This window comes from Uranotaenia lowii, chromosome 2, assembly GCF_029784155.1.
Source record: "Uranotaenia lowii strain MFRU-FL chromosome 2, ASM2978415v1, whole genome shotgun sequence".
NCBI lineage: Eukaryota > Metazoa > Arthropoda > Insecta > Diptera > Culicidae > Uranotaenia > Uranotaenia lowii.
Window position 1 is genome coordinate 322046609 of NC_073692.1, and position 26719 is coordinate 322073327.

Below are 26719 nucleotides of genomic sequence, written 5' to 3' on the forward strand. Positions count from 1 at the left end.
CTTTATTTTTCTGACCTAATCGGTTTTTTTTCTAGCAGAGCCTTTGAATTGTCTTTATCAGAAACCAGTACAGTGAGTAGAAACCATCTGACCTTTACCTTCTCATGTATGTAATTGTGACCTTGACCTCAACCTCAGAAAAAGTAGTCTTTCCGACCGAACGGAGATTTGTCCCCCCATTGATGGGGTGATAAATTTGGTCAATTTCGAGACAGCTTCCCCATCAGGTAGCCGTTGGCCGTTGAGTAAGCATCTGGAAAAGTTCTTGATGAAGGTCTTCAGAGAAGTGCGACAGTAATGTGTCTTCTTGTCGCACTTGGAGTACCGGTTCTTCGGTATATTCCGTAGTCCGTGATTTTCTACACGCACAGATCAGGTTTTATTCTAAAAATAGCATACTTTAGTTTATGAGATTTGAGTAGAGCCAATTTATTATCATTTAAGGTACAGAGATTTCTCCGGCTGACCTACTGTTGGATCTCTGTCTTGCTCGTTGGATGCACTTCTGCTATTCCATAGAAGCTCAGATCGGGGAACCCAGCAAACATCTAAGGGGGTATTATCGCAGGAAGCACAGAATTATTCAAACAAATATACCAGATGAAAAGATTGTATTTAACTTACAAAAATAGAATATAGCTACAAAAGTGGAGGCGATATATCAACAATGACAAGATTCCAATGGTCCGATTTCTCCACAAAAAGCAAAATAAACGATTTTAACAAATTTGAGTAAAACGAAAAAAAATCTCCCCGACCGAGATTTGAACTCCAGTCCTCTGAGTTTGCTGTCCGATATCTTACCACAATGCCAACTCATCAGTTGATATAATCCACGCTATAGCTCTACAGGTGAAAACTGGTCAAAGGAAGAAAGGGAGATACCAGATAGAGTTTCAAGGACCGCCCATTTATCGTAAATCGGTTCACTCAAATCATAAATGTCGAATTAGCATATTCTCAACTTTTTAAAGACATATTTACGAATTGACTAATTTGCTATCCGATTCAACTTTTTTTGGGCAAAGTTTGTCGTAAATGAATGATAGAAAATCATTCAATACCAACTTGTTTACGATGGTTATTGAAAATGTTTTAATATTCGATTTGGATTATCATTTCTATTACGATTTCATGTTAGCTGGGAACATCCTCTTGGTATCTATGATCGACCTCAATTTTAGTTCCTCCGGTGACAGAATAGCTAGTGGTCGTGTTCGTGAAAAAGTGGCGATTATGAGCCGAACCTTTTCATAGGGAGATTATGAAGGAGTAATTTCGATGAACGTGTTCGTGCCCTTCACGAAGAAGGGGTCGCGCATTGCGTCCACAGAGCGTCCATAACCGAGGCTCATACCACTTAGTATCGGGTTGCATTCAATTTCCGATTGCTCCTTGAGAAAATAACGAACAAAATTGATAAAAATATGTTCTTCTACGAATTTTCGAATTTTTCATCGAATAAGTACCTCCTATCAATTTCTGTACAGTGACAACATTAACCGTATCGGTAATTTTTTTCGTCATATCAGATGATGTTTTGGTTGATTGATCCTCTCTACAAAAACATCAATATTGTTCTGTCAGTACCATTCCAATATATCCCGGGTGTAGTGGCAGCCAGCTGGAATTGGCAAGAACTTCACGAGACCTTCGTATGACGAGATAAACGGCTAAACTATTTCAGACATTTTTCCTTGTAAACTTGTCCATTCATGGTCGCTCCAGTGAAGAAAACTTTAGTCTTCTTTCAACAACCATATTTAAAATCGTGAAATATACAATTTGCCTTGCCAAATCATTAACTTGTTGACAAATTCATCCGCGAAAATGAACTTGAAACTGGACATTCTCCTCAAGGTTAGCAAGGTAAAATTTCTTACCCAGGATTTTTCAATCTCGTAGCGAAGCCTTTGCGATCATTCCTCCTGATTGTGCACAATTAACGCCTTCAGGATCAGAGGGTTGCAATTGCAAGTGCCCAAATCATCAATTTCTAGTTAGGTATACATAACGATTCTTCATGTTTCAATGTACATATAGTACAAAATTCAGATTTCTATCATTTTTTCTGAACACTCTTTGATTGAATTAAAACTGCTCGAGTTAGAAAAATATATGAAAAATCGAGCACCTTCACAACTTTGAAACTTTCATTTAGGCACTTGCACCCCTGTGATCCCAAGCGCCTCAATTATATCTCTTCTCTCGCGTTATGATTTGGATAACTTTTAAACGCGTGTATCAAGGCTGAAAACATTTTCACCACTAGGTGAACAAACCTTCCAGATCAAAACGCTATAAACAGCTAGAGGTGCCGCAATAAGTAAAGAAATAAATCTTATACTAAGTGATACAAGCCTTATGTCTACGTGCTTTATTAATTTGATTCCAGTGAGTTTGTTCTGAACATTGTTGTTGACAGAGAGATATTGAGAGTTAGAGATAGGTAGATAAACGGAGAAATAGGAAAGAATTAACAAAAAAAAAAAATACAAAAACGGCGATAGGAAAATTAAGAGAACAAAAGAAACATATGAAATAGAAAGAAAACAATAAGAGAAGAGATAAAGAAAGAATTATAAATTCAGACTCTAGGAGTTTGTAGCTTCTTGTTGATAAATTGCTTTGTCAGTGCATCTACAGTTGTTATAATTTGCACACAGTGATACAACGTGCAAAGCAGTTATAAAGAAAGTACTGGATCAGAGAAAAGTACACTTCATTAAAAGATTGTGTTTCTTGTTGATCTTAAAGTATCTTAATTATTGTATATGACAGGATGATTAAGTACGTAAGGAACGCTAGGAATGCAAGATGATGTCATGTAATTTGAACTTGTTTCCATCAAGGCAGTGTTGATGGATTTTCAAAATATTGTTTAAAAAAAGAAGTTTACTTTTATTTGGGAAAAATTTTCACAATATAGGTAAGTGAGCCTTAACTGGGCATGCTCCTTATCTTGGCATGCCAAAATGCATTTTGGTGATTTTCATGTCAAACATACGCTTAAAAATGAAAAATAAATCAAACATAGAAGAAAATCGCATATGGCAACATTCTGCATAGCATTTGTCCACAATTGAATCCAAATGACTGCGTAATAATTTTTTTTCGCATTAAAAACTGCACATAAAATTATGATCTTCGGAAAAAATCTAAAATGAACCTACCTTGCTAGTGCATCTGCCATCTTCGGATTGATTTTCAAAACACACTTCATTATGGAAAAATCACTAAAAATTACCGTTGGTTACAGCAAAACATGGCAAAAAATATAAAATTATTACTTACTCCAAACAACGTACATTTTCTATCTAGAATTGAAGAAAATATAAACATTTTTTTCGCCTAATCTTGGCATGCAATTCCACAAATAGAAGTATGCATGTATGTGTGAAAACGACATCAGCAGGCAGTCGGCAGCCGGCGGCCGTTCGTCGACCGACGGTGCACAGTGGTCTGGATATTGAAAAGCCGGTCGAAAGTAAAATGAATGATTGAAATAACTTAAAAATATCATGAATGTATTTTGGACTATAATCAATTTATTTATCTCTCAATCCGACTCAAGCGTATTTGGCATCTTAGTTGGAATTATAATGCTATAATTTGCGCTGCTCTTTTAAAGTTAATTTTGAGAACTTTTCTTTTCAATAAAATTTACTTTTCAATAAATTAATTTACCGGTTCCGGATCCGAATTGATATCTTGAATATCAACGTTGTTAGGGGAACATGCCCTATTATGCGCCACCTAAGCGAATCGCCGATATTCTATGTATTCCACGAACAAATTTCGTTAAAAATGGGTGTGATCGTTGAAGAAAAGTGTTTTCTACATATGCCTATGATTTTTTATTACTCAAATTGCTATAGTTGCTTCAAAAACTTGATTTTTAAAAACCATATTCAAAGCCACAGAACAAAACTGTGTTGCAAATACGCGCCGCTGTGTATTCAATACGCGTCTAGCAGCCGAACACACCCGAAAGCAGCCGAAGACCGAAAACACACCAATACTTACACACACTTTGAATGAAAAGAAAATCAAAATGGACTAATCAAAACTTAAAAAAAATCAAAAGTATATTTTTTGGGCTGAATTAACACTCAAAATATGGTTTTAGACTTTTTGTTCATTTTCAATGAAAATTGGCCTTTTTGAAAAATTAATGCTATTTTCAGCCTACTACGATTGGCGCGTTATAACAAGCGCATGGGCCGTGATGGAACATACCCATAAAAAGCATACCTTAGCGAGTGCAGTATGATTTTTTAGCATGAAATCATAGTTTAGATTCTCCTCTATCGATGTGTCAGAAAATATTGTCTTATTCGTTTTTCTCTGCTTGGTGACACCTTATTGAAAGTGTTTTAAAATTTAGATCGGAATGAAGAAAAACCTAAATTGTGAAGTTATCACGACACAGGGGCATTTTAAGGAAAATTTCATACTTGCCATGACCAATCACAGCATTTAAAACAAGTTGGTAATATTTTGCAGGCTTAAAATGTTTCAGATTCTTCAAAACAAGGGTGGCGCGTATTAGCCACATGGGGCGTTATATGAACTTTTCCCCTACTATATCCATACCCAAAAATTCAACATTTGGAAATAAGGTTTAACGTATCAAGATGAACATTTGCTGCATATGTGTCATTTTGAAAGGAATTGTTATAAAGTTCAAATTATGACACTCTAAATATTATGTTTATCTAAAAAAATAATTGCACTGCAATGTTGAAATACTATAGATTATTATTCTACATGCAAATATCAATTTTAAAAGTTGATGGACATTTCGTACTTCCGACTTTTTGAAAACAGTACTGAACATTGTTGCGCTTTCTTCCGGGATATTTTCAATGAATTCGTGGGGGCTGTTGCTGTATTAGTGAGGCAAGTTTTTTCTAGAGACGGCCAATTTAAGCACCTCATAAAGGGCCAAAATTCGGCGCGGTGGCTAAAATAAGGAGCATTTCAATCAATAGTTTGATCAGGTTTATCTCAAATTATCAACCGCTTTCAAGCAAGGACATATTTTTACTGCCTTTCAGGCTAGTAAGCAATCATATTTGTCGAATGACTTTTGAAGGTACACATTACAGGAAGACTACAATCTTAGGAAAACTAGTCAACCATGCCTTAGGGGCCAAGATTGGGTACATTTACCCTAATTTCTATCATAAATTTCAATAAACTCCCGATGGAGTTGTGAAATCCACCTATCTGAATGACTTCACAACTAAACCACACGGAACTACACAAGGATTGCAATTCTAATATGGTTTTCGAATTCCAAGTCAAAAACCTGCCTCAAGATCCCTCAGAAATAGTAAGAGGCGTGGCGGTATCGAGTCGAATTATCGAGAATAGTCATTTATTTCACCATCAATGTCAGATCAAATACAAGAAACCACACGTTCGAACCACCCCGTTGACATCTCCGGATTACAATGACTCATAAGGTGTTAGCTTGTCTTTCCATATTTTGAAAAAACCGACCAACCCGGACCCTCCCTCTGGCCATTAGTCCACAGATGGTAACAAATTTGGGCAAAACTCTTGTAGCTCATGATGACCCCCACACGTGTGCGTACAAGGGATTTAATGTTCGAACATTTTATCCCAAAAGCTTGTAGGTATTGTTATTCAAATCGTTTAAACGTCATAATTTCAGCTCCTCGAACACAATGGAGCGCTCTGGCAACACACCTCGCCCATTCATGTTTTTTTGAGGTCTTAGAAGAAAGACATGGGAACCAAACGGCCAGATATCCGTACGGACAAATTTATAATCGCTATATTGGAAACTGTCTTTCATCTCGCTAGATTCGACAACCATTGACGACGGGTTTGAATGAAGGTGGGAGTTCTGTGAGCGCGGTGCGCACGGAGGGAAGTTGTCTCCCATCAGAACGGCTTAGCTTAGCCTACACTTTAGGTCGCCCGCCGCACGCCACAACTCGCGCTATCGCTAGCGAGTGTGGTGTGTAAAGAATAATCTATACTTACAACGAAAACTCGCTCGCAGATTCGGTTGCGTAGGTGTCATCATCAAACTCGCTCTCTGCGGCACACCACAGGGGAGTAGAAACAAAACCGAAAAAAAACAACATCAACAAAACGCGACACTTCGCGCGGGCTGTTAGTGCTGCTGCCGCTGCTCGAGCTGGTGTGGAACCTTCAAGCGGAACATCTCGATCGCGCGCAAAACTCGTGGTCGTCTCGCTGTCGTTGCTGTAACCGGATAGCCTAGCGTATTTACCTACTCCGGTTTTGCGCCGATCGACCGACCTGCTGTTTGGTGACTTTCACAGTTTCAGTCAAGCGCGGTTGGTTCGGCTAGAAACATATTAAATTATTAGAAGAAATTCGGTTCGGCTTCTGTCAATAGTTCTGGCGTTAGGGAAAAAAGCTCAAAAGTCATCACACTACTGCAATTAATCATGATTAGGGCCGCGGTGTATATTGGGTTGGTCGTGTAAGAGATGCACCAAGGCTGGTTCCGTGAAATAAGTGTGTTTAATCAAGTGTCTCCTCGTAAACGGTGGTCGTTGAATTGCTAGTGGGCAACAGAAACTAGTGACGTGGTGCGCTTCAATAGATATTTAAGTTACAATATTCCAAGTTTTCAACTTCGAAACTACAAAATGGTTAAAAGCACGATCATTGTGAGTCAGGGATACTGAATTTTGATCTAAATTTGAGTAACAGGTGGTTAAATTGAGCGTTAATGTCGGTTCACCAGCCCTGAATACTTAAAGCAGACCTGCACTGTAATGCACTGTAATAGTTTTTACATTTTCACAACGTACAGAGAAATATTTCGGGAACATTTTTACGAAAATTTGATCTTGCTACGCCCCCGCCCTCTTGCAGGGGTCTTTCAATCAAAAAAGAAACATTTGCATAACTTGAGAACCATTCAAGCAAATGGTACCAAGCTTGGCATGGGAGGATTTTTGGCAACAAGAAACATTTCTATAAATGTTTGGTATCCCTCCTTTTTTTCCAGAAAGAGAATTGGTAGGAGGTTTTAACATAACTTGAGAATTAGTCATTAGTATTTGGATACGATAAATGTTTAATTGATTATTTGAGACGCCACCCTTCTTCCAGTGAGGAGATTGAAAGGGGGCTTCATACAATTTTTCTTGCAAAATGGAACTAAATTGGCATGGAAGGATATTTGGATATGGGAAACGGTATTTTTTGAAACTCCTCCCGATATGCATTGAGATGATAGGAATAGGGAAGGGTGCCCATACAAATTTTAGATCAAGCGAAGGGAATCAAACTTGGCATGCAAGCGTATTTGGGTGAACGGATTGTTCCTAAGATGGTTTGAAGCTCTTCCCACCTTTTATTGAATGAACAGAAAGTGGGAGGGGGCTCCCATACAATTTTTTGCATGACTGGTAAAATATTCGAGCAAATGGAACTAAATTTAGCAAGGGAGGATATCAAGATACCGAAAAATACTCTATTGTTGTTTAAGACCCCTTGTTGATCCCATTTAACAAATAGGAAGAGAAGAGGGGGCCACCACAGCTTTTTTTTAAAGATGTCAAGATAATGTTTCTATAATTATTTGGGACACTTTCCTTCTTCCATTGAGTGAGGTAGGAAGAGGAGACGGAAGCAAGATTGCCGAAATCACAGAAAAATCTGCAATTTCACAGAATTTTGAGCAAATTTTTATCGCAGATTATGTGTCACAAAACACAGAATTTTAGAAATAATCCCAGATTTCACAGATTTTTGATTTTTTTTCCGTTTTTCAAAATTATAATTTTTATGTCAGTATAAATTTTGAATTTTTAACTTTGTTTTGTAAAAATATGATAATATTGGTAATCTTTATTGATTTTTTCTCAAGAAAAAAATAAAGAAAACTCAATTTTTCATGACTGTTCAAAGAAATTTATGCTATTACCATCACAGAATTTTTGGGTAAATCACAGCAAGTTAGAATTTTTTTCGGCAAAAACACAAAAATTTTTTTGGCAACCTTAGACCTCATACATTGTTGATGCATGTCAATAGAATTAGTCATACGAAAGAAACCAACTTTACTAGGAGAGAGATTTGGGATTGAGAAATGTTTCTATACTTATTCGGAAACCCTCCAGTGGGGGGATGAATAGGGGAAAAGGGGGAGGGGCTTTCGTATAACTTTATGCATAATTCGATAACATTTTAAGCAAATTAGATCAAACTTGTCATAGGAAAGTATATGGAAATAAGAATTGAGGACCCCTCCTTTCTTTTCAGTGGGGAGCTTGAAAAGGGAGAGGGGTGCGACCCGACTTTTGAAGAAGTTATGTGCTGCAGGCTAAAATTAATCCTAGGCCTAGTGCAAGATCTCATGCAAAATTTGGGCCAGATCGGATAACGGGAAGGGGTCGCTCAACTAGCCTGAAGTTTGTATGGGATTTTAAAACATTTTGTCGGGAGAAACATGAAAGTCCAGTTTTTCATCAATAATTTTGGTTTCCTTTGGATGATTTTCTTGAAAACGGGTGACAAATATTTTATCCGAAGACTGCAAATCGATCCGAGTTAATTAAAAAAAGTTATTTGGCTTTAAAAATGGGCTAACTTTTTTAAGAGTGGTATTCATCACGGTTTATGCTGCGACGAAATGTTCGAACGCCTCGACTCATTAACAATAACGAATACCATCCTTAAAAAAGTTCGCCCTTTTTTGAAGCCTAATAACTTTTTTATCTTAATTCGAATCAAATTGCAGTCTTAGGATGAAATATTTGTAATAATTTAAGCTTCTAGAAAACCCGTTTTCAAAAGATTGGCCAAAGGAAACCTAAGTTTTTGATGAAAAACTGGTTTGAGGCACTCTAGGGTGCACCCATACTTTTTTATAATAACTTGAGAAATTATCGGGCAAATTTTTGTGAATGTGATGAAAATAGGTGGTATTGAACTGCATAAGATACCACTGAAGGAGGTCAAAATGTGGAGCAACGACCATGAACAAAGGTCCTCAGTTTTACAGAGATTTCGGTTACTCTGATGTATCCTGATTTTTATTTCATTCGTTCCTGAATTTGAAAAAAAAATGTTGGCAACCCTGCGATCACCACCCATCCACTCGGGATTTTAGCCAATCTTGCACATGATCGATTGCTTCGGGTTTGCCGCTACTTACGGTCAAATGAAGACCATGTGCGCGCTCGGCTAAAATCCGAGTCGAAGGGTGGTGATCAGTGATGTCAACCTTCCAGATTTTGTCTGGATCTTCCAGACTTTTTGGACTTTCGTCAGACAATTTTTTATGTTTTCAGATTTCCAGACTTTTGAGTTTTCTTCCAAACTGTTGAGTTTGGACATGAATTTATTTTACAAAACATTAAAAATTCAAAATTTTCATGATAGAATGATTGAAAATGGTCAAAAAGGTAATTGAAAAGTGAGGAGTTCTACGAAGATGGATGTAAAGCAGGGAATTAAGCATAGAACGTAGTATTTTCTATACTTCCACAATGGTGTCAGGCATTGATAATGTATAGAATGTATGAATAGATTATCAGATAAAAGCAACAAAAAAAAAGTCATCACCTATGAAGTTCGCCATCTAAAATTTTCCAGGTTGGCTACCTTTTTTTGAAACCGTCATGAGTACTCACTATATTTATGTGAAACAGTAAATTTCTACTAAATTGTGGATTTTTTTATAAGTTCCGGATGCTGCTTAAAATTGATTAACCAAGCCCAGTTTCGAAAAGAGGTGAACAAACACCCACGCACAAACATATGTACGTTCTTACAGCTTTAGAAACCATCGAGCTGAATCAATAGGTGTCTATAAAATACGGACTCAAACTCATTATTTGTGATTTCATCATGATCGATAATCATACCTGTGTGTAAGAAAAGGAAAACAGGTCATCAGTTGGACTATTTAATGATAGCCTGATTTTGCCTGATTTTTCTTCTCAAGTCTTCCAGAATTTGGGAAAAAAATTTGGCAACCCTGGTTCGAACACTAGGGCGCTCTTGGCTAAAATTCTCTGACTCTAATCGAGATGCGTGAGCTCTCAAACTAGCTGTCCGAGTCGTTTATAGCGTGTGTAAACTCGAATAACGAATGGAGCATGATCAGCGAAAAAGGGAAGCCAAACTGAAAACAGTGTTGTTTTCTCTCTGCCCAAAATTCTAGATTTTGTGATAATTGTGTTTAAGGCTGACAGTTTATTTTTTCGATTTTAGTCGTTTTTTTACCATCATTATGACATTCGCGACTTTATATCAACGTTGCAAGTGGCAGACAGTTATTGAAAAACTTATCCGGTACAACTGTGTTCGATGTTTACTTTTGGGCTCGAACTCGCGGACATCGGCTCAGAAGGAAACTGACTTGCCAAAGGTGCAATATCCCATGCCCGAGAAAGCTGACAGTTGAATATTTAAAGGCATCCAACTAACGTACCTTAATCTATCTTTATTTGACTGCAAGGAGTAGGACGTGGCCGGCATCGTTATTGAAACTAGAAAGAGAGCACATCAGTTTTATTCACTGAGAATTTGCTCCCGAATATCATTTTATTGGTCTGGAAACAAAATACATTTGTGGTTCTTGGGTTATATGATGGAAGTAGGCAAAATAAGAAAGGAACAGGAATTTGGAATCAAAAATTAAAATCCCGAGGTTCTGAATTTCACTTCTGACCGTCAACTCTGACTTTGAAATCCAATTACAGGGACAGAATATGATTTTCTGAACTTTTAAATGACACCAGAATCAAAATAACAACAATTTAGAGCCCTCAAAATTGGATTTTCAACAGTAATTATTCGTTTTCTAATCTCTGCATTTTAATTTATTAAATCTGTAATCTTAAGCTTACCTACCGAATTCTATATTATGGTTCGATATTTTGAAATCTAAATTCTGTATTAACAATACCGTTTTCTAGGAAATTCTCAATCCCTGAGAAAAAAAGGAAAAAAATGCGAAATTCTCAAGAAAAGTACATCAGACTGACTGAATGAAAACTCTGTATTTTAGATTCTTCGTCGTTTATATAGAAATCTGTTTTGAACACCAATAATTATGGCAAAAATTCAAAAAAAAAATCTGGGAAATAAATCATTTTTTTCTGGTTAAACAATTTGGGGAATGGTTCTTCTGGAGATAATTTTTCTGAGGATGATTCGTCTGGGGAAAAAATCTGGGAAACAGTTCTGGTGATTAAAAATCTGTGCATTTTTCATTCTGGGCATTTTAGCATGAAGTACAGCCATTTTAAAATCCTTGGCAAATCACGAATGACACTCAGTTTGGGATTAAAAAAGATTTCGTTGCAAAATTGTGTTTAGAAAAAAAAAATAAACTGCAGTTTTTTTTTATGAGGTTACTCTTATTTGTCCTGCGTGATACCTCTCCTCAATTCTTTATGAATTGTTATTTAAGCTTGTTTTATCTAAGAAACTTTACAGAACTTGTAGGAAAAATTAAGTCATAGAATACTCCACATGTATTTGTAATCATTTAACTTAGTGTTATTTTGAGATTAGCTCAGGCGTCAAAAATTGTATGAGTTATTTCATTGAGCTACCCCTAAAATTGCTCGAATGACCTAAGAATGAAGACATTACCTTTTAGTACGACAAATAGTCTCGACACTTGTTTTCTGAACAATCCAAGCACAAGATATTGAACTTTCATTCTGAACGCTGGGTTCCGGCACAAAAGCTAATGATTCATAATGAAAGTCTCAACAAAACTAAAATTGACAGAATACTATCCGTATGACAAGTTCAAAACTTCTCTTCCTCTTAAATCATACTCGATGAGTTCACTAGGTGGTGGGTGATGATGGTATAAATCAAAATTTCACGCATCGCCAAGTCACACAGAAAAAAAACACACTCGGCCCGTTTCACCTGCTGCTGTTGTCTGTGTCGTTCTCCACATTTTGGGAACGCCAAAAAAAAACGGAAAATATGTGCGGGGTAAACGTAAACGGGCAAAAGAAACGGTGAATTCGGCAAATCTTGGATCATTAATCTTCGGGACTGGACTGTGTTGTACGCCAAGCTACGCGGCCACCCGCGAAAAAGCAAACTTTTGCCAAGACGAAGTTTGTCACAGACCGTTGTTGGGGTTTAAATCATCGATCTTTTGAAGTGTGGTTGAGTGGGGGGCATAATGTGAGAAAAGAGTGTCTCAGCGAAGCCAATAATGACGACGAGAATCAAGTGGTTTGGGTTTAGTGTTTCAGAAAGCAGAAGCACCCGGAGGGGGACAAGTGCCATCTTATCTCAAATCACGCGAAATTCAAGTGAAATGATATAAATCATTATCGTTTTGGCGGGTGCGCTTCGCAGAAGGAAGTTTCGGTCATCGCGATTACCGAGTTACTTAGTAGCTGGCTGGCTAGCTGGCGTCAAAGACCGATGAACAAGAATTTGTTGTAAGAGAATGCACTCGAGATAAGCTACTTGTGTGTACAAACAAAACGGGCCGGCTTACTGGCTTATTTTGTGTATTGAATGGTTTGATTCTGATAGGTTTTTTTAAGGGAGATATTCAGTGAAGGGTTTTGTGATACAAGGTTCTAAATTTTTTTTTGGGGTTTCAACAGGTCCCACGAATAAATTGATCAAGTGATAGAGAAATCAGTGTCGAAATGTTCGACTGGTGAATATGATCCTGAGTTGAGTGCAAAGTCATCCAATCCAGTCAAGTGAATGGATTCAATTACGTGAAGAGTTCGCGAAATAGTGGAAGAATAAGTGGGATTAAGAAATGATGAAGAGTGCCGAGCGGAGTGACGTGAGTGGTGCGCTGTTCAGTAACCAGATGGCGATCGATGGTGATCGGTATCATCAACAGCACCTTCGTTTCCAGAGCCAAAGGCAGCAGCAGGTGGGGCTGTTGGCAGAAGGAATCGATGATGTCAGCGAAAAAGGCCAGCGGTCTTTTCAGAACCTACCGCCCCAGGAGGAAAGTGTAGTTATGCGAAATAAAGTGATTGATTTGGACAAGAATCGTATAAAGTGTGGCCGCAGTAAGTTGTGGTCAAGGCCGTTGAGTTTCTCTGGCTTTTTCAAAAAGTCTCTCAGTCAGGGTACGATTCAAACGAATGTTGGAAGGAATGGGGCTCGGCATAGCACGAATTATGCCGTCAATCATGATCTAAATGGTAAAGAACCGGTAACGAAGAGTGTTGGGACCAAACTTGATCTTAACATGATTCGGAAGCTGGAGGACGAAATTTACAAACGTGGTTGTCAGAGCGATGAGCGCAATGCGGAAGCAAAAGAGTTCCACAATTTTTATTTTGGGCAGAGAGGCGAGAAGAAAGTTTTCTCAAGTGACACATCCGCCTATAAAGGAGACAACAAAGCAGTGCTGCTAGTTGACTCCGAATCACTGGAACCGATCTTGTTAAAGAGGCCTCTCAGCACGGATGACTCACTGCTGAGGAATGGCTCTCAAAAGTCCAATTGTAACCTGGATCCGTCCAACAAATCGATCATCATCGTCGACAACTCCGAGTTTTATCCGGTACTAATGAGATACGACATCAATAACGAAGTTGTAAATCGCAAATTCAGCGAGCATGCTCGAAAGCGTAACGAGGAAAAACTAAAAATAACCCAAATTGGGATCTCTCCACTAAAGACTGTCACAACGAGCAGTGAAAACGCATCATTAACTAGCGGCAGTAATAACAAAAATATTCGCCCTGCTGCCAAGATCCCGTCGTCGAGTTCATCCCATCTACCCACTACTGCTGGCGGCTCTCAAAACTCGTCGTCGTCGTTAGAACTGACGAAAACGACCCGAGACGAATCGATCGCGTGTTGTGAAACGCCCAGCATAAACAACAACAACAATCACGCTGCTCAGCAGCCGAAGAAACTAGTCGTTAGCGCACGACCGCTACCTCCTGCCGGGTCTGGGAGTGGCGATCGCGCCAAGAAGACCCGATCCAACCTCTTCCAACGCTTCCTGCTGCAGCGCCGAAGCTTGAATCTCTCGGTCAGACGACGGCGTCGTCACGAGTGCTACTTCCGGCCACCTCCTCCTGAAGAAACCTCGCCGTCCCACTTTAACAATAAATCAGCCGCTCATCATAAATTCAAATTCGAATATCTCAAAAGGCTGCAACGACACTGCCCACCGGAAACCACTCAACTCTGCCCGATCAACTCCGAGCACCGAACTCACAGCGAACCCGATCTCTCCATTCGCGAAAACTGGAAAACTGACCGCTTTCTGCAGCAACACAACAACAGCTGGAGCACCGGTGACCTATATTCCCTAACCAACCTGATGTCATCGTGCAAAACCGTCCAGAGCATCTTCGAGAGTGCTAGCACAGATCTGTCCCGTCTATCGGCTATCGTAGTCTCCAGCAGCAGCAGTAACACCCCAACTCCCACCTCCTTCAGCTCTCTTGCCTCATCGTCCTCTCGCTCATCCAGCGGTGGCGGCAGCTCCCGAATGCAATCCATACTGGCCAACCATTATCACTTCCTGCAAAATCGGGAACGAACCGGCAATAAAGGTTTCTCGGTCGTTACGAAACCACCCCTGAACACTGCCGCCGGAAGCTCCGTCAGTTCTGTTTCCGGTCAACAGACGCCACTCCTGCCCACTGCCACCCGGAACTTCCTCCGCAAAAAGTCCAGCTCATTTCGAGGGGTGCTGAAGAGGAGCAATCCCACTACCGATGTCGTCAACACCTGGATCTATCGAAAGAGGTAACTTGCATGGGAGTTTCTCATTCCCAATTTGTAGCTAATATTCAAGGTTAACGACTGTGTTTGCGCAACGCACAGCAGACTTACTACTATTGGGACTAATATAATGAAAGGGGATATATTTTCTTAAATTTTGTTTTGTTTTCTGGAGATAAACATTCTTGGCATCGGTTAGCTGTATAAATTTTTGCAAAATTTAAGTAATTTTATTTTTTTTAATCACATTATTTGTTAGATGTCCGTTCATAAGTTGATCGTCGGAGTGAGTGAACCTGAAGATTGTGATCGATTGCATCATTCGGTGTTTACTATTCGGCATCAGCAATTGGAAGACGTCTGTGGAATGTAGGATTCGGTTTCTACCCACGTATCAGTTTTAATATGCAATTATGTAATTGGAATTGATGATTTAATAATGGCGAGTTACTTCCGATTCCGATTTAGAGGTAAATAAATTCTTAAGTACCTATTTTAAAGCTTAGTTCATTTAGAAATGGAACAGTTGTGAATGCGCGTATCTTAAAAAATCATTCGTATGATCGAAAAACTTTCTGAGAAGGAAAACTATTTATCGTTTTTTTGTAACAATAATTATACTTTTTCCTTGGTATCTCCCATCGGTCGGCGCACACTTTTTTCAGTTATTATATTGATCAGATTTTTCCAGTTATACTTCATATAATCGATAATTTAAGTGACTGCATTTTTCTTCTTCAATTTCCGTTACTGTTTTGACCAATACTTCTAATTTGACAGAAGCTGGAGACAATTTGGTGGATTCAGCTGTTTTGAATTTACCAAAACTTGATTATTTTTGTTCTACAAAAACAAGTTTTTAATAAAATGTTAGTTGGCTAAATCAGACAAAAACATAGCAGAATCATCACAAGACTTAATTAATAGTTTTGCTAAACCATGATATTTTTCCTTAAACAACCAGCAAATATAAAATTTTATCTGCTAGGGACCGTATCAGAGGCAGAGAAGTTACAGAATTGAACTGCCGTAGCTTGTGAAACATTGTTTAAAGCATGGATCATCTTAAATTTGGACGCATTAAAACGGGTCTATCTCGCTGCTATGTAAACGAAATAAAAATGTTTTGTACTCAAAATGTAGGTTTTTTATTGCGCTTTAAAGGAAAAATAGTAAAAAAAATATTCCGATGCGGTTTTGTTGGTACAAGCCCTGAATTCCCTGATGATCTTTAACTGTAGTTTCCGATCATGTGCCTTACTCCGACACTTGGATTGAACTTGTGGACATTCTTGACAGTGCTTTCAGACTTTTCCACCATTCCAGTATAGTATTTTTTGGTATACACAACGGTTTCGTCAGCTCTCATCAGTCATTTCATGATGGATGAATTTCGAAGAAACTGTGAACAATTATTTTTGTCTTCTTCTCTTGCATCTTGAATATCTCAGAAATGCGATAGTTTTAAAATTCGACAAAATAGACAGAATAGAACAGTTTACAAGCAATCCAACGATGTCAAAACTTTGCATACCCGATTAATAGAAACTTAGCTATCACCAAAGAAAGTGTCCCATTTCTAAATGAACTAAGCTATATCACTTATGTTTTTCTACAAAAGTCAAGATTATTTCTAAAAATTTACTATGGAAAAGTGAATAAAAATGCTTCCACGAACTATTTGAATAGATAACTGCATATTTAAACTTTTCTGGTATTCTAAAGGTTTTAACGCGATTTTAAGAGGCTTTTCTCTAGCACTAAGGAATTTTTACATTTCTGCTATTAAACTTTATAATACTGTTTAATTTCTAAATTACATTACGTGAAATTAGAAAACAATCGATCTGGGTTAATTTTGAATCAGAAAAAATAGATTGGAATTCAATTTTTTATTTCAGTAAACCACGCCTTTTCCACGTTTAAGTCATAGATGGCTTCATCTTGCAGTTAACACCAAATTAAGTTTCAATATGATTTAGGCCCATCTTCATCATTTCGAAGTAACTTTCCAACACAGTTCTGTTAGAGCTCACGCTGAAGGAAGCTTTTCTGAATTTGCAAAAACTCTCCAGCGCAAGTATTTATATACAGGGTGACAAAAAAGTCCGGTCACACACAAAAATCTAAATATTTCAAAGAATAAGAAGAAAATCTGAATCTGGTTTTCATAGCTTTATTCAGTAACTCATAAAGATACTTCACAGAGGATATCTCGGAATTACACCATCTTTATCTGATCGAACCAGCTTCAGACGTCTCGGAAAGTCGTCGCAAGCAGCGCGCACCTGCTCCATCGGCATCTCGTCCCAGATTTTCGTGATAACTCGCTTGAATTGCTCCAAATTTGTTATTTTATAGTCGTTCAGCTTCGACATCATGTATCCCCACACGAAACAATCCAGTGGAGTCAGATCCGGAGACGACGGAGGCCATTCATTCTTCGAAATGAAATCGGTCAAGTTTTTCTCACACCACGCCTGAACAACCTTTGCGGTGTGGGATGCTGGGCCATCTGTCTGGAAGCAAGACTGACGTCTTATTTTGGAACCGGGAAACATTCAGCTTGTCCGCAGGAGCTTGCTGGAGGCTCACACTCCAAACTCGATCATTTTGGCGATTGAATGTTTGCTCCAAAAAGAACAGTTTCTCGTCCGAAAAATGAATCTCGTCACCTGCGCGCCAAACCGAGCAACGATAATAGCTGCCCTTAACTCTACCATGGCTCACAACTCAACGTAAACAAACTGCACAGAAACGAAACTCTGCCACTTTGGGCAGCAAAGTTAGCCCTTTCATTTGACATATAGAAGGCACCAGAGAGATGCAACGTGTAGGCTACAGGCGACCCCAAAAAAGTGTGACCGAACTTTTTTGTCACCCTGTACATACCACCTTCGAAGTTCTTAGTGTATTGCAAATCATACCAATAATACAGCTAGATCAGATGGTTATTAAGCTTTATTGGAAAAAAAACATTATTCTGTTTATCGGACCAAGAAATTCACTTTTTAGTGACCTTGATGCAATTCTAAATATTTGATTTAGTGATCTTCCAAGTTCTTAGATGATTTCCAAGGTGTTCACGCTGGACCAAGTACTTATTTCTTGATCAAAACCATTCAACACACCTATTTTTGATGCCGGATAGTTGATAATTGATCTTCCATCTACTACTTAAAACTGAAAAAATAGTGTTTGACTGATTGACTGATTAAAAAAAATAATATTTTTTAATTAGAAGCCTGTTTTTTGGATCCAAGTTCAGCCTATAATCTATGTTTCATCATTTCACGTTATGTTTATGAAAAAATTAAGCAGTTAACCCCAACCTCTAAGCCCCTCCCTCCCCCAATGAGATTCCAGAAATGCCAAGCGAAAAGTTCTTCGCTAAACTAAAAAAGTTCAAATTCAGAATCAAATTTTGATAAACGACTAAAACGAGTCAAGAGTAACAATATCGACTCAGAACTCGAAATCTCATCTTAGCTTCACAATTCACACCCGTTCGTTTTTGGCAACATCCGGAACGACATTACCATATAGTTTTCGCTATAATAGGACCAATATAATTTAGACAAACATCATAAATATGTTTTTATGTTCTCGAATGCTGATACAATATAACAACCATGACAAAAATTTAAAAAATTATAAAGCACTCTAAAATTAACATTTAATTTCAAAATACTCAAAAACAAATACAAACAAAAGAATAGAACTGTCAAAAATATCTTAAAAAGATTCAATATAACAAAAAAAAAACAAATATGATAAAAATAACAAAAATTTTAAACATAACAAAACAAAGTTCTAAATGTATCTAAAACCAGGGGTGTTATACTCCTCAAAACAGCACAATGTGTTCTAAAAGCACAATGTGAGCTCAAGCTTTCTAGAACTGCGCGCACGGCGTTAGAATATCTACTGCTCGCTCTCTTACTGCGCGCCGATAGTCGAATTTTCTGAGAAGTTTCTCACAATGATAAAAAACACAATGGGCTGATTTACTCTGCTCAATGTGCTGCTCAATGTGAACTCTGGCTTCAGAAATTTGCCAAGTACTCTTCTTCGTTATATTTTTCCTTCTCATAAAAAGAATATAAAAACGATCATCTTTCATCCAGTCCGGCACGAAGACACAATGGCTGCTTGCAAGGAAGAAAATAACTAATAAACAAGCAACAGCAACAACACAAACAAAATTCGGTCGGGCTCAGCCTGCCGGCTGCCGAGCAGCGATGCCACGAAAATCTGTACCATCAGTGTATTTAATTCTGCTAAATTGGGACACGTATGGACGAAGATCAGACTCATTTATGATACAGATTTTTTTGTGGCAACGGTGTTCGGCAGCCGGCAGGCCGAGCCCGCCCGAATTTCAGCTGTGTTGTTGCTGTTGCTTGTTTATTGGGAAAGAATTCGCTTTCGTTTGTTGAATTCAGCGTTGTGGTGGTATACTGGTACACATTGTGCAGCTCAATGAGCTGAGGGCTACCGCTGCGTAGCTCAGTGATTTGCTTCGATGTGGCACATTGATGGACATCTAGCTCAGGCAGTGCTCGGTTTTGCTCTCTCAATGTGCTATGGAAAAAATGCACATTGAGCTCATTGTGTGAGCAAATGACACCCCTGTCTAAAACATGATAAAAAATAACTAAAAATGACTAAAAATTATCAAAAAATTCTGTATAATTTATTTTATAATAATAATAGGTAATTATGGTTTTAAAAAAAGTTGATGAAAAAAACCTTTTGATTTTGGCAACACAAAATTATCGAACGGGTTGCCAAAAACAAAAGGGGCCTAGTAAAGGTTTTTTTAAAAATCTTATATGTTTATATTAATTTAGTCCCGATGATTGACTTCAATAAAGTTAGACTAAACTTGCCAAATTGGCAAAATCAATCAAAAATTGAAATTTTGTCATGAGAATTATTAATTTTGCGTCCAGAAAATGTGTGTGTGTTTTTTTTTTAATCTCGTCAAAAAAAATTGAACGATTTTTTGGAAGCCTATTTAATAAGATTGCCAGATTGCTCGGCTATTTGGTTCAATATTTGGGAAAAGTCCGGTCCGGCCCGGTTGCCCGGATTTAATTGAATAAGCCGGGATTTTGCCCGGATGTATTCACTTTATTTGCCAAATCATACAAAAAGCTGTCCAAACTGTGTTGTTTAATTTTTTATATATGCGTCCAAAACGCAATTATTTGGGCAAATTTTATAGAAAATAATCAAAAAGGATGAAGCCTTAAATACGATTTAAAATCGACTTATTAGTTTTGATGTAAAACATTTTTTTCAAGTTTTTTCTTTATTTTTGTTGAGAAATTCTGGGATTTTTTTACCAAATTTGTACGGATATTGTCCGGATCCTGGTCGACAATTTCAAAATCAAATGTCCGGATTTTCCAGGTTTTTAGATGAAATTGACCGGATTTGTCCGGCCCGGATACGTGCTGCAAAAATTCTGGCAAAATTACTATTTAATGGTTCTAAATTGGCTGATGTGTTTCAATAAAAAAAAATAATACAGTAATCGAAGTGTTCAAGTGTTCTTCTTGATTTTAATGGGGTAAATCCAAAATATGCCTGAATATTAGGCGGGATTTTAGAAAAAAATAAAATAAAAATATATGCCTGGATTTAGCAAAGTTGTAGGATAGAATAGCCTGGATTTGCATTTCAGACTAAAATAAGAAGGATTTTCCATATTCGAAACTTGAAATTTTAACCATTGTTAAGATTTGGATTTAAAGTTTCATTCTCAATTCTTATGTAGATTTGAAACATGTTTTTTTATCCTCAGCGCCAAACTGATCCTTGATTTTTCCGTTGAACAATAAAACAAATTGTAGCAGAAAATATTGAAAATTTTCAGTTATCCATATTATAACAAGCGAAACACAGAGTGGTACTATTCATGCTTCGCTCCCTGTAGTAAGGCTAAATTTTGCATGCAGAGAAAGTAGAGTTCTCCTCGGTTGTGTCCTTCAAAAATTAAAATATTTGTCTGATGTTTCCTCATGCAAGAACATATTTAAAAAGTTTTCTGTTGAAATTTTTTGAAAAAAAATGTATTTTCTAAGGATTTATAATTTTAGTCAAACTAGTTCTCTTAAATTTTGCTTTCAGAATTTAAAAAATAACATTTTTTCCAAAACTTTTATCAAAATTCATGCTTTTTTTAACTTTATATTTTCCATCTTCTTTTTATGATTTTTTTTCTCAAATTCTCCAATAATCCAAAGGTTTCAGATTAAGTAAGTCGAGGATTGTACATCTGCAAGCAAAAAAAAACAGCGTACAAAAGTAGCACTTTCGATACTGTTCGAAGTGTAGGAAAGTGAAATTTTTAGCACTGAATTGCATTAAGTGAATTTTTGATACGATTTCCAGGTGTACATAATTAACGGTTTCTAAATATGGAATAAAAATCTTCAATAGAATACAAACAAATAGAATAACACATGGTTTTTCCAATTAATCAAATAAGTGTGCGAACTTGTGTTTAAAGTCTAATTTTTTTTCTTCTTTTTTCAGGTAAGCATCCCTTGTATTCGAATTTCGTAAGTAACTCGCTTAAAAAATAGAAAACCATCGTGACAGTTTTCGATGATCAGGTGGGTGAATTGGAATTTTTAGAACTGGTTTTTCTATTTCGTTTTAAAAATATTAATATGAAAATAAGTTCGTGATAGGTTTTCAGATTACCTGTTGAATGGTTAATCTTGCCTAATCCATATATCATAAAATCATTCAAGAGGTTACATTTCAGTGATGAGTTATGGGTCCACTGTCATTCGACACCCGAATTTCCTCGGAAACACATTTCAAAATTAATTCACTGCCCACAAAAGATGATTAATCCCGAGCAGCAGCCTCTTGTCTACGTGTGGCGGATGAAATATACCGACATAAGTAAAACATTGCCGAGCTGTCTGTCTGCTCTCGGCTCGAATGTGCCAATGTTTTGAAATATGCTGCTCAAAAAATAAATTCTTTCTGTCACACATATGACCGCGAGAAATTCGGCTGGTGGTGGCAGAGAGAAGAAAAAATTACCACCTCATTCAGCTCATCCTAAACACGAGATGCTCAAATACCCTTCGCGGGATAGCAGGGGACAACGAAATGTCCCATGCCGCCGCCAGCAATTCTGACCGAACGGTCAAACTGTTGCGGATCATTTAGGCAGAAATGCAACTACCCCTACCCCGGTTTTTAGATCAATTTATTTTTGGATGATCTTTGTTTTAACATTTTTCGAACATTATTTTTAAAATTTTATGAAAGGATTAATCACCGTTATGTATGTTAGTTATTTAATTTATCGGCTTTATCGATGAAGAGTGATGTCCTTTTTAGAAGGGGCATTTTAAGATAATGAAATTTTATAGTAATAGATTTCATTATCTTAAGGTGTCCCTACTAAAAAGGACATCACTTTTCACCGATAAATTAAATAACAAATTATTTTTGAATTTTTATTAAAATATAAATTTTTATTCGTACGGCTAAATTCAGAAAAACGATTCATTCTCTTTCAACTCAACAATTACAAACAAAGGCTATATATTGGGGTGACAATGGATGTATGAGAAAAATTTCATGATAAAATTTTAAAACCGACCATATACATTTTTTAGATTGGCCCAAAAAAAAAACTGACATGTAAAAAATTTCAGCTCAATCGGACTTGATTTGCGGGTGGCTCAAAGCGCTCAAAGTTTCGATTTTTATACCGAAATCGGAAAAATCAAAATTTTAATTTCGATGCCAAATGATTTAAAAATGCATCAAACGATAACACCAGATTATATCGATTTTTTTTAAATCAACGTTTTCGGTTTTCCGAAAAAGTCCCAGAAAGTCGATTTTTGGCCAAAATTTTTTTTTTCGAGATAACACCAGATCTCGACGTTTCATATTTTTTAAGTCATTTGGCATCAAAATTTAAATTTCGATTTACTTTGGTCATCCTTTTTGTTATTTTTGAGGGCCAGAAACCAAAGCTTTGAGCGCTTTGAGGCACCCCTAAATCAAGTCCGGTTGAGCTGAAATTTTGCACAGGTCAGATTTTTGGGCCGATCTACAAAATGAATATGGTCGGTTTTCGAAACTCGGCATGACCCATTTGGCTGCCCATTGACACCCTGCTGTATAAAATCAAAGCATATTACTAAATTTGACTGGATGTCGTATTGCTGTCATTTCAATACGGAACGTTTCCATTTGGCTCCCATTTTGGCGGTAAACAATCAGGAATGTCAGTTGAACCTTATAATTCTGAAGTAGGTTGATATTGTTGAAATTTCTCAAAGGAGAAAAGTGTTCTTGGATGGTTTCCTTAATTTGCCTAAAATCTCTAAATACTCAAATCGAAATATAATCGAACCTACATAAACGTGAACTGATTAACTACAATTTTGGTACCAAGATAATATTCCAAACCGTGTAGTACCAAACATTTGTAAAATATGTTTACTAACGGTTAGAGAGCAATTTTATGATTCTAGACTAAGGTTGCCAGATTGCCCGGTTTTATCCGGGTTTGCCCGGATATTTGATACAAAATTTTAGAATAGTCCGGCCCGGCCCGGCCCGGTTGCCCGGATTTCTTTGATAAATGCCCGTATTTTGCCCAGATTTTTTCACTTCATTTGGCAAATAAAACAAAAAATAAATTAAATTATTTTGTTAATTTTTTTATTTCGCAACCAAAACAAAAAAAAATATAGCGGATTTTGCAAAAATAATCATGAAAGGATTTTTCGAAGACTAAAATAAGATTCCAAATCTGTTTTTGAATTTTGATGAAAAAGTTATTTTTTTCAATTCTTTTATCTTGATTTTTGTTGAGTAATTTCTGGGTTTTGACATAATTTTCCCGGATTTTTGGTCTCGATTCAAAAATTAAATGCCCGGATTTTGCCAGGTTTTTCATAGAAAATAGCCCGGATACGTGCTGAAAAAAATCTGGCAACCTTATTTTAGACTAAGGTTGCCAGTATTTTTTCCAGCACGTACCCGGGCCGGAAAATCTAGGCTATTGTATCCAAAAACCTGCCAAAATCCGGGCATTTGATTCCAAAATGTCGATCAACAATCCGGGCAATATCCGAGGAAATTTGGTAAAAGTCCAGGAATTACTCAACACAAATCAAGAAGAAAAACATGGAAAAATGTTTTTTTCCCTAGCAGTTTTTGACTTGTATTTTAGGCTTCCAAAATATTTCTTATAAACCTTGCTCAAAAATTTTCGTTTTAGACACAAAAATAAAAATTTTAACAGCACTATTTGTTTTTTTATAGTTTGTTTTGGCAAATAAAGTAAATAGGCAAACCCGGATAAAACCGGGCAATCTGGTTGCTTTTTCTAGACAGCCTCTTATACTAAATCTCCTGGTATGTTGTTTGGAAATGGTAAAATGATTTTTTTAAAAGAAAGAAAAACACTAATGCTAGAGACAAACCAGCCAAAGGCTGAAGGTCTCTGAAGGTTAAAGGGTTAAATCGTGTTTTAGGCTCCAAATCACCGAATATGATTATTTTGATACAACTTGCTCCAAATTTTCGTTTTAGTAGCAAAAGTCCAAAAATACTATGACTAATCTGAGTGTTTTTTTTTGATTTGGCACATAAAGTGAACTTATCCGGGCAAATCCGGGCAATTTTTTACAGGATCCGGGCCACCAGACTTTTCCCAAATCTTGTTTCAAATATTCGGATAAAACCGGGGCAATCTAACAAGCTTACTTTAACTGAATTCTATTTAGTAGATACAGAGCCGTAGGAAGATTTTACTCATGGGGGTGGTTAAAAATAACATTTTTGCTGAAACAATGCATGAATATAAAATATTATTTATTTTTGTTATATGATTCGTTTTTAAGTTTATTTATATAAATAGTTTTTTCTTTTTGAACAGAAACTTTTGAAAATACATTCTAAAATTTTTCAAATGATGATTTGTATAAAGAATCTTTGAGTAACAAAATAGAAAAATAACTTCATCTTAAAATTTGCATCAAAATCTGGTGAAATTAGCCACTTAGCTTAAGATTGCCAAAAGTTCTCACACACGTATCCGGGCCGGGCAAATTTGGCTGTTTCATTTTAAACCTGGCAAAATTCGGGCATTCTTTTTTTCAAATTTTCAAACCAAAACCCTGGCAATATCCGAAAAAATCAACATAAATCAATGTTGTTTGTTTATTTGTCTGGGATCAACATAAATCAAGAAGAATAAAATTTGAATCAAAATTTTTTATCGGAAAACATAAGGTTTTAATTCGTATTTCAGGCTCCCAAAAAATCGTTTATGTTTATTTTTATAAATCTAGCTTGAAAGTTTTATTTTTGGGCGAAAAAATTTAAAATTATATCGTTGGTTTTTTAATTTGATTTTTCAAAAAATGTGAATAAAAAATGCGGACAAAATCATGATTATTTTCAACGAAATTTGAGCAACCTTCCCCAATTTTTTAAATTTATTTTCCGGGCAAGTCGAGATAAAACTGGGCAGTTTAATTTCGATGGGGCTTGAGCAACAAACGTCTTGAAAAAAAGTTGTAAGGACGGGTAAGACGGACACATAAGTTTCTCTAGATATTGCAAATTTTCATCGGTTTGATCCTCCATATGCTTTCAGAAGACCTTGGAAAGAGCAATTGTTTGTTTAAAAGTACTCAGTATCTCAAACAGGCTAAAAAAACTGCTAGAAGTTGATCCCTGGTGAAAACAGCCCTATTAAATGCGGAGTTACGAAAACCAGACTGTACCGCTACCGGATTCTGATCAGTTGGTTCCATTTTGGTTTAAAATCATTCTCAAATGCTTATTTCACAAAAATATGTAATGGTACATCATGTTTTCGGCAATATTTATCTACCCTTTTCTACGCAGTGTCCGTTTTACTCGACCATTTTAAAAAACTGTCAATTGCAAGCATGTTTTAAATTGGTATAAAAACAGTCTTGATGAAAGGAATTTACTAATAACAATGGTTAATGTGATAGCAATCAACCTTAACTGCCCATTTGACCGAAGACTGCGGTGAAAAATGCAATAACTGATTTTCTATTGCGATTCTACCTTAGGGTGTCCGTCTTACCCGACTTTTCCATACATTATTTTGAATATAAATTTTGAATCTGAATTCAAAATTAGGATATCCAATCTGTTTCGAAATTTCAATACGTTTTCTGAAATGTACATTAAAACGGTTTCTGAATTTGAAAATTCACTTTGAAGTTGAAATCAGTATCAGAGCACTTAATCACGAATCCAAATAATAATTGGGATGTTTTGGGTTTCAATTATTATTCTACATTTCCAACTTGCAGATCTAAATAAAAATGAAAATTTGGAATGGTGTTGTTATGTTTGAAGTTTGCATAATAATGAACTTTGAATCTGAATATAAAACAAAAACTTAGAATGATTTCTGAGTTTTTTTTTTCATATTCTGAAAATATTAACTAAATTTCGAAGGAAATGTAAAACCAAATTTGAAAGATTATTTCAAACACAGCTTTTCTTTTCAATTTTTAATGATGACTTGAACCGAAAATCAAGAATCCTAAACTGGATACATAATCCGATATATAAAAACACAAATACAATTTCGATTTTGATTATTTGTAACCAGAATCTCTGAAATGAGTTAAATTTTATTGAAAATTAAGTATTCAGAAATGAATTACTATCAATAACAGACAGAATTTGACAGAATTTTTTAAAACTGTAGCTGAATTCTGAACCTGGGATAAGTTTTCGATGTTTTGACATCAGTTCTGAGTCAAGATTGTTACTGTTGAGTATCTTTAATTTATCATAATCATATGATTAAGAATTACAAATTTAGAGTGTAGGGTTTAACCTCGCTTGCTTCTGATAGACCCTCATGTTCCTACGACCAAGTAGATATGTTTCATAATTTACAAAAATATTTTCTAAAATGTGTTAGCATGATGATTTGAACCGAAGTCCTTTA

The 26719-nt window shown here is 36.5% G+C and overlaps 1 protein-coding gene across 5 annotated transcripts in view; it reads left to right on the top strand.

Annotated features, from left to right (window-relative positions):
• Positions 1–26719, top strand: part of LOC129748903 (uncharacterized) — a 300169-nt gene that overhangs the window by 215212 nt on the left and 58238 nt on the right. For 4 of the 5 annotated variants that reach the window (XM_055743691.1, XM_055743693.1, XM_055743692.1 and 1 more), the window contains exon 2: positions 12615–14742. The exons of the other annotated variant lie outside the window; for it this stretch is intronic. In XM_055743691.1, coding sequence (XP_055599666.1) covers positions 12779–14742 — 1964 coding nt within the window. In that variant the 5' untranslated portion in view covers positions 12615–12778. The remainder of the gene's footprint in view (positions 1–12614; positions 14743–26719) is intronic. 5 annotated transcript variants of the gene reach the window in all.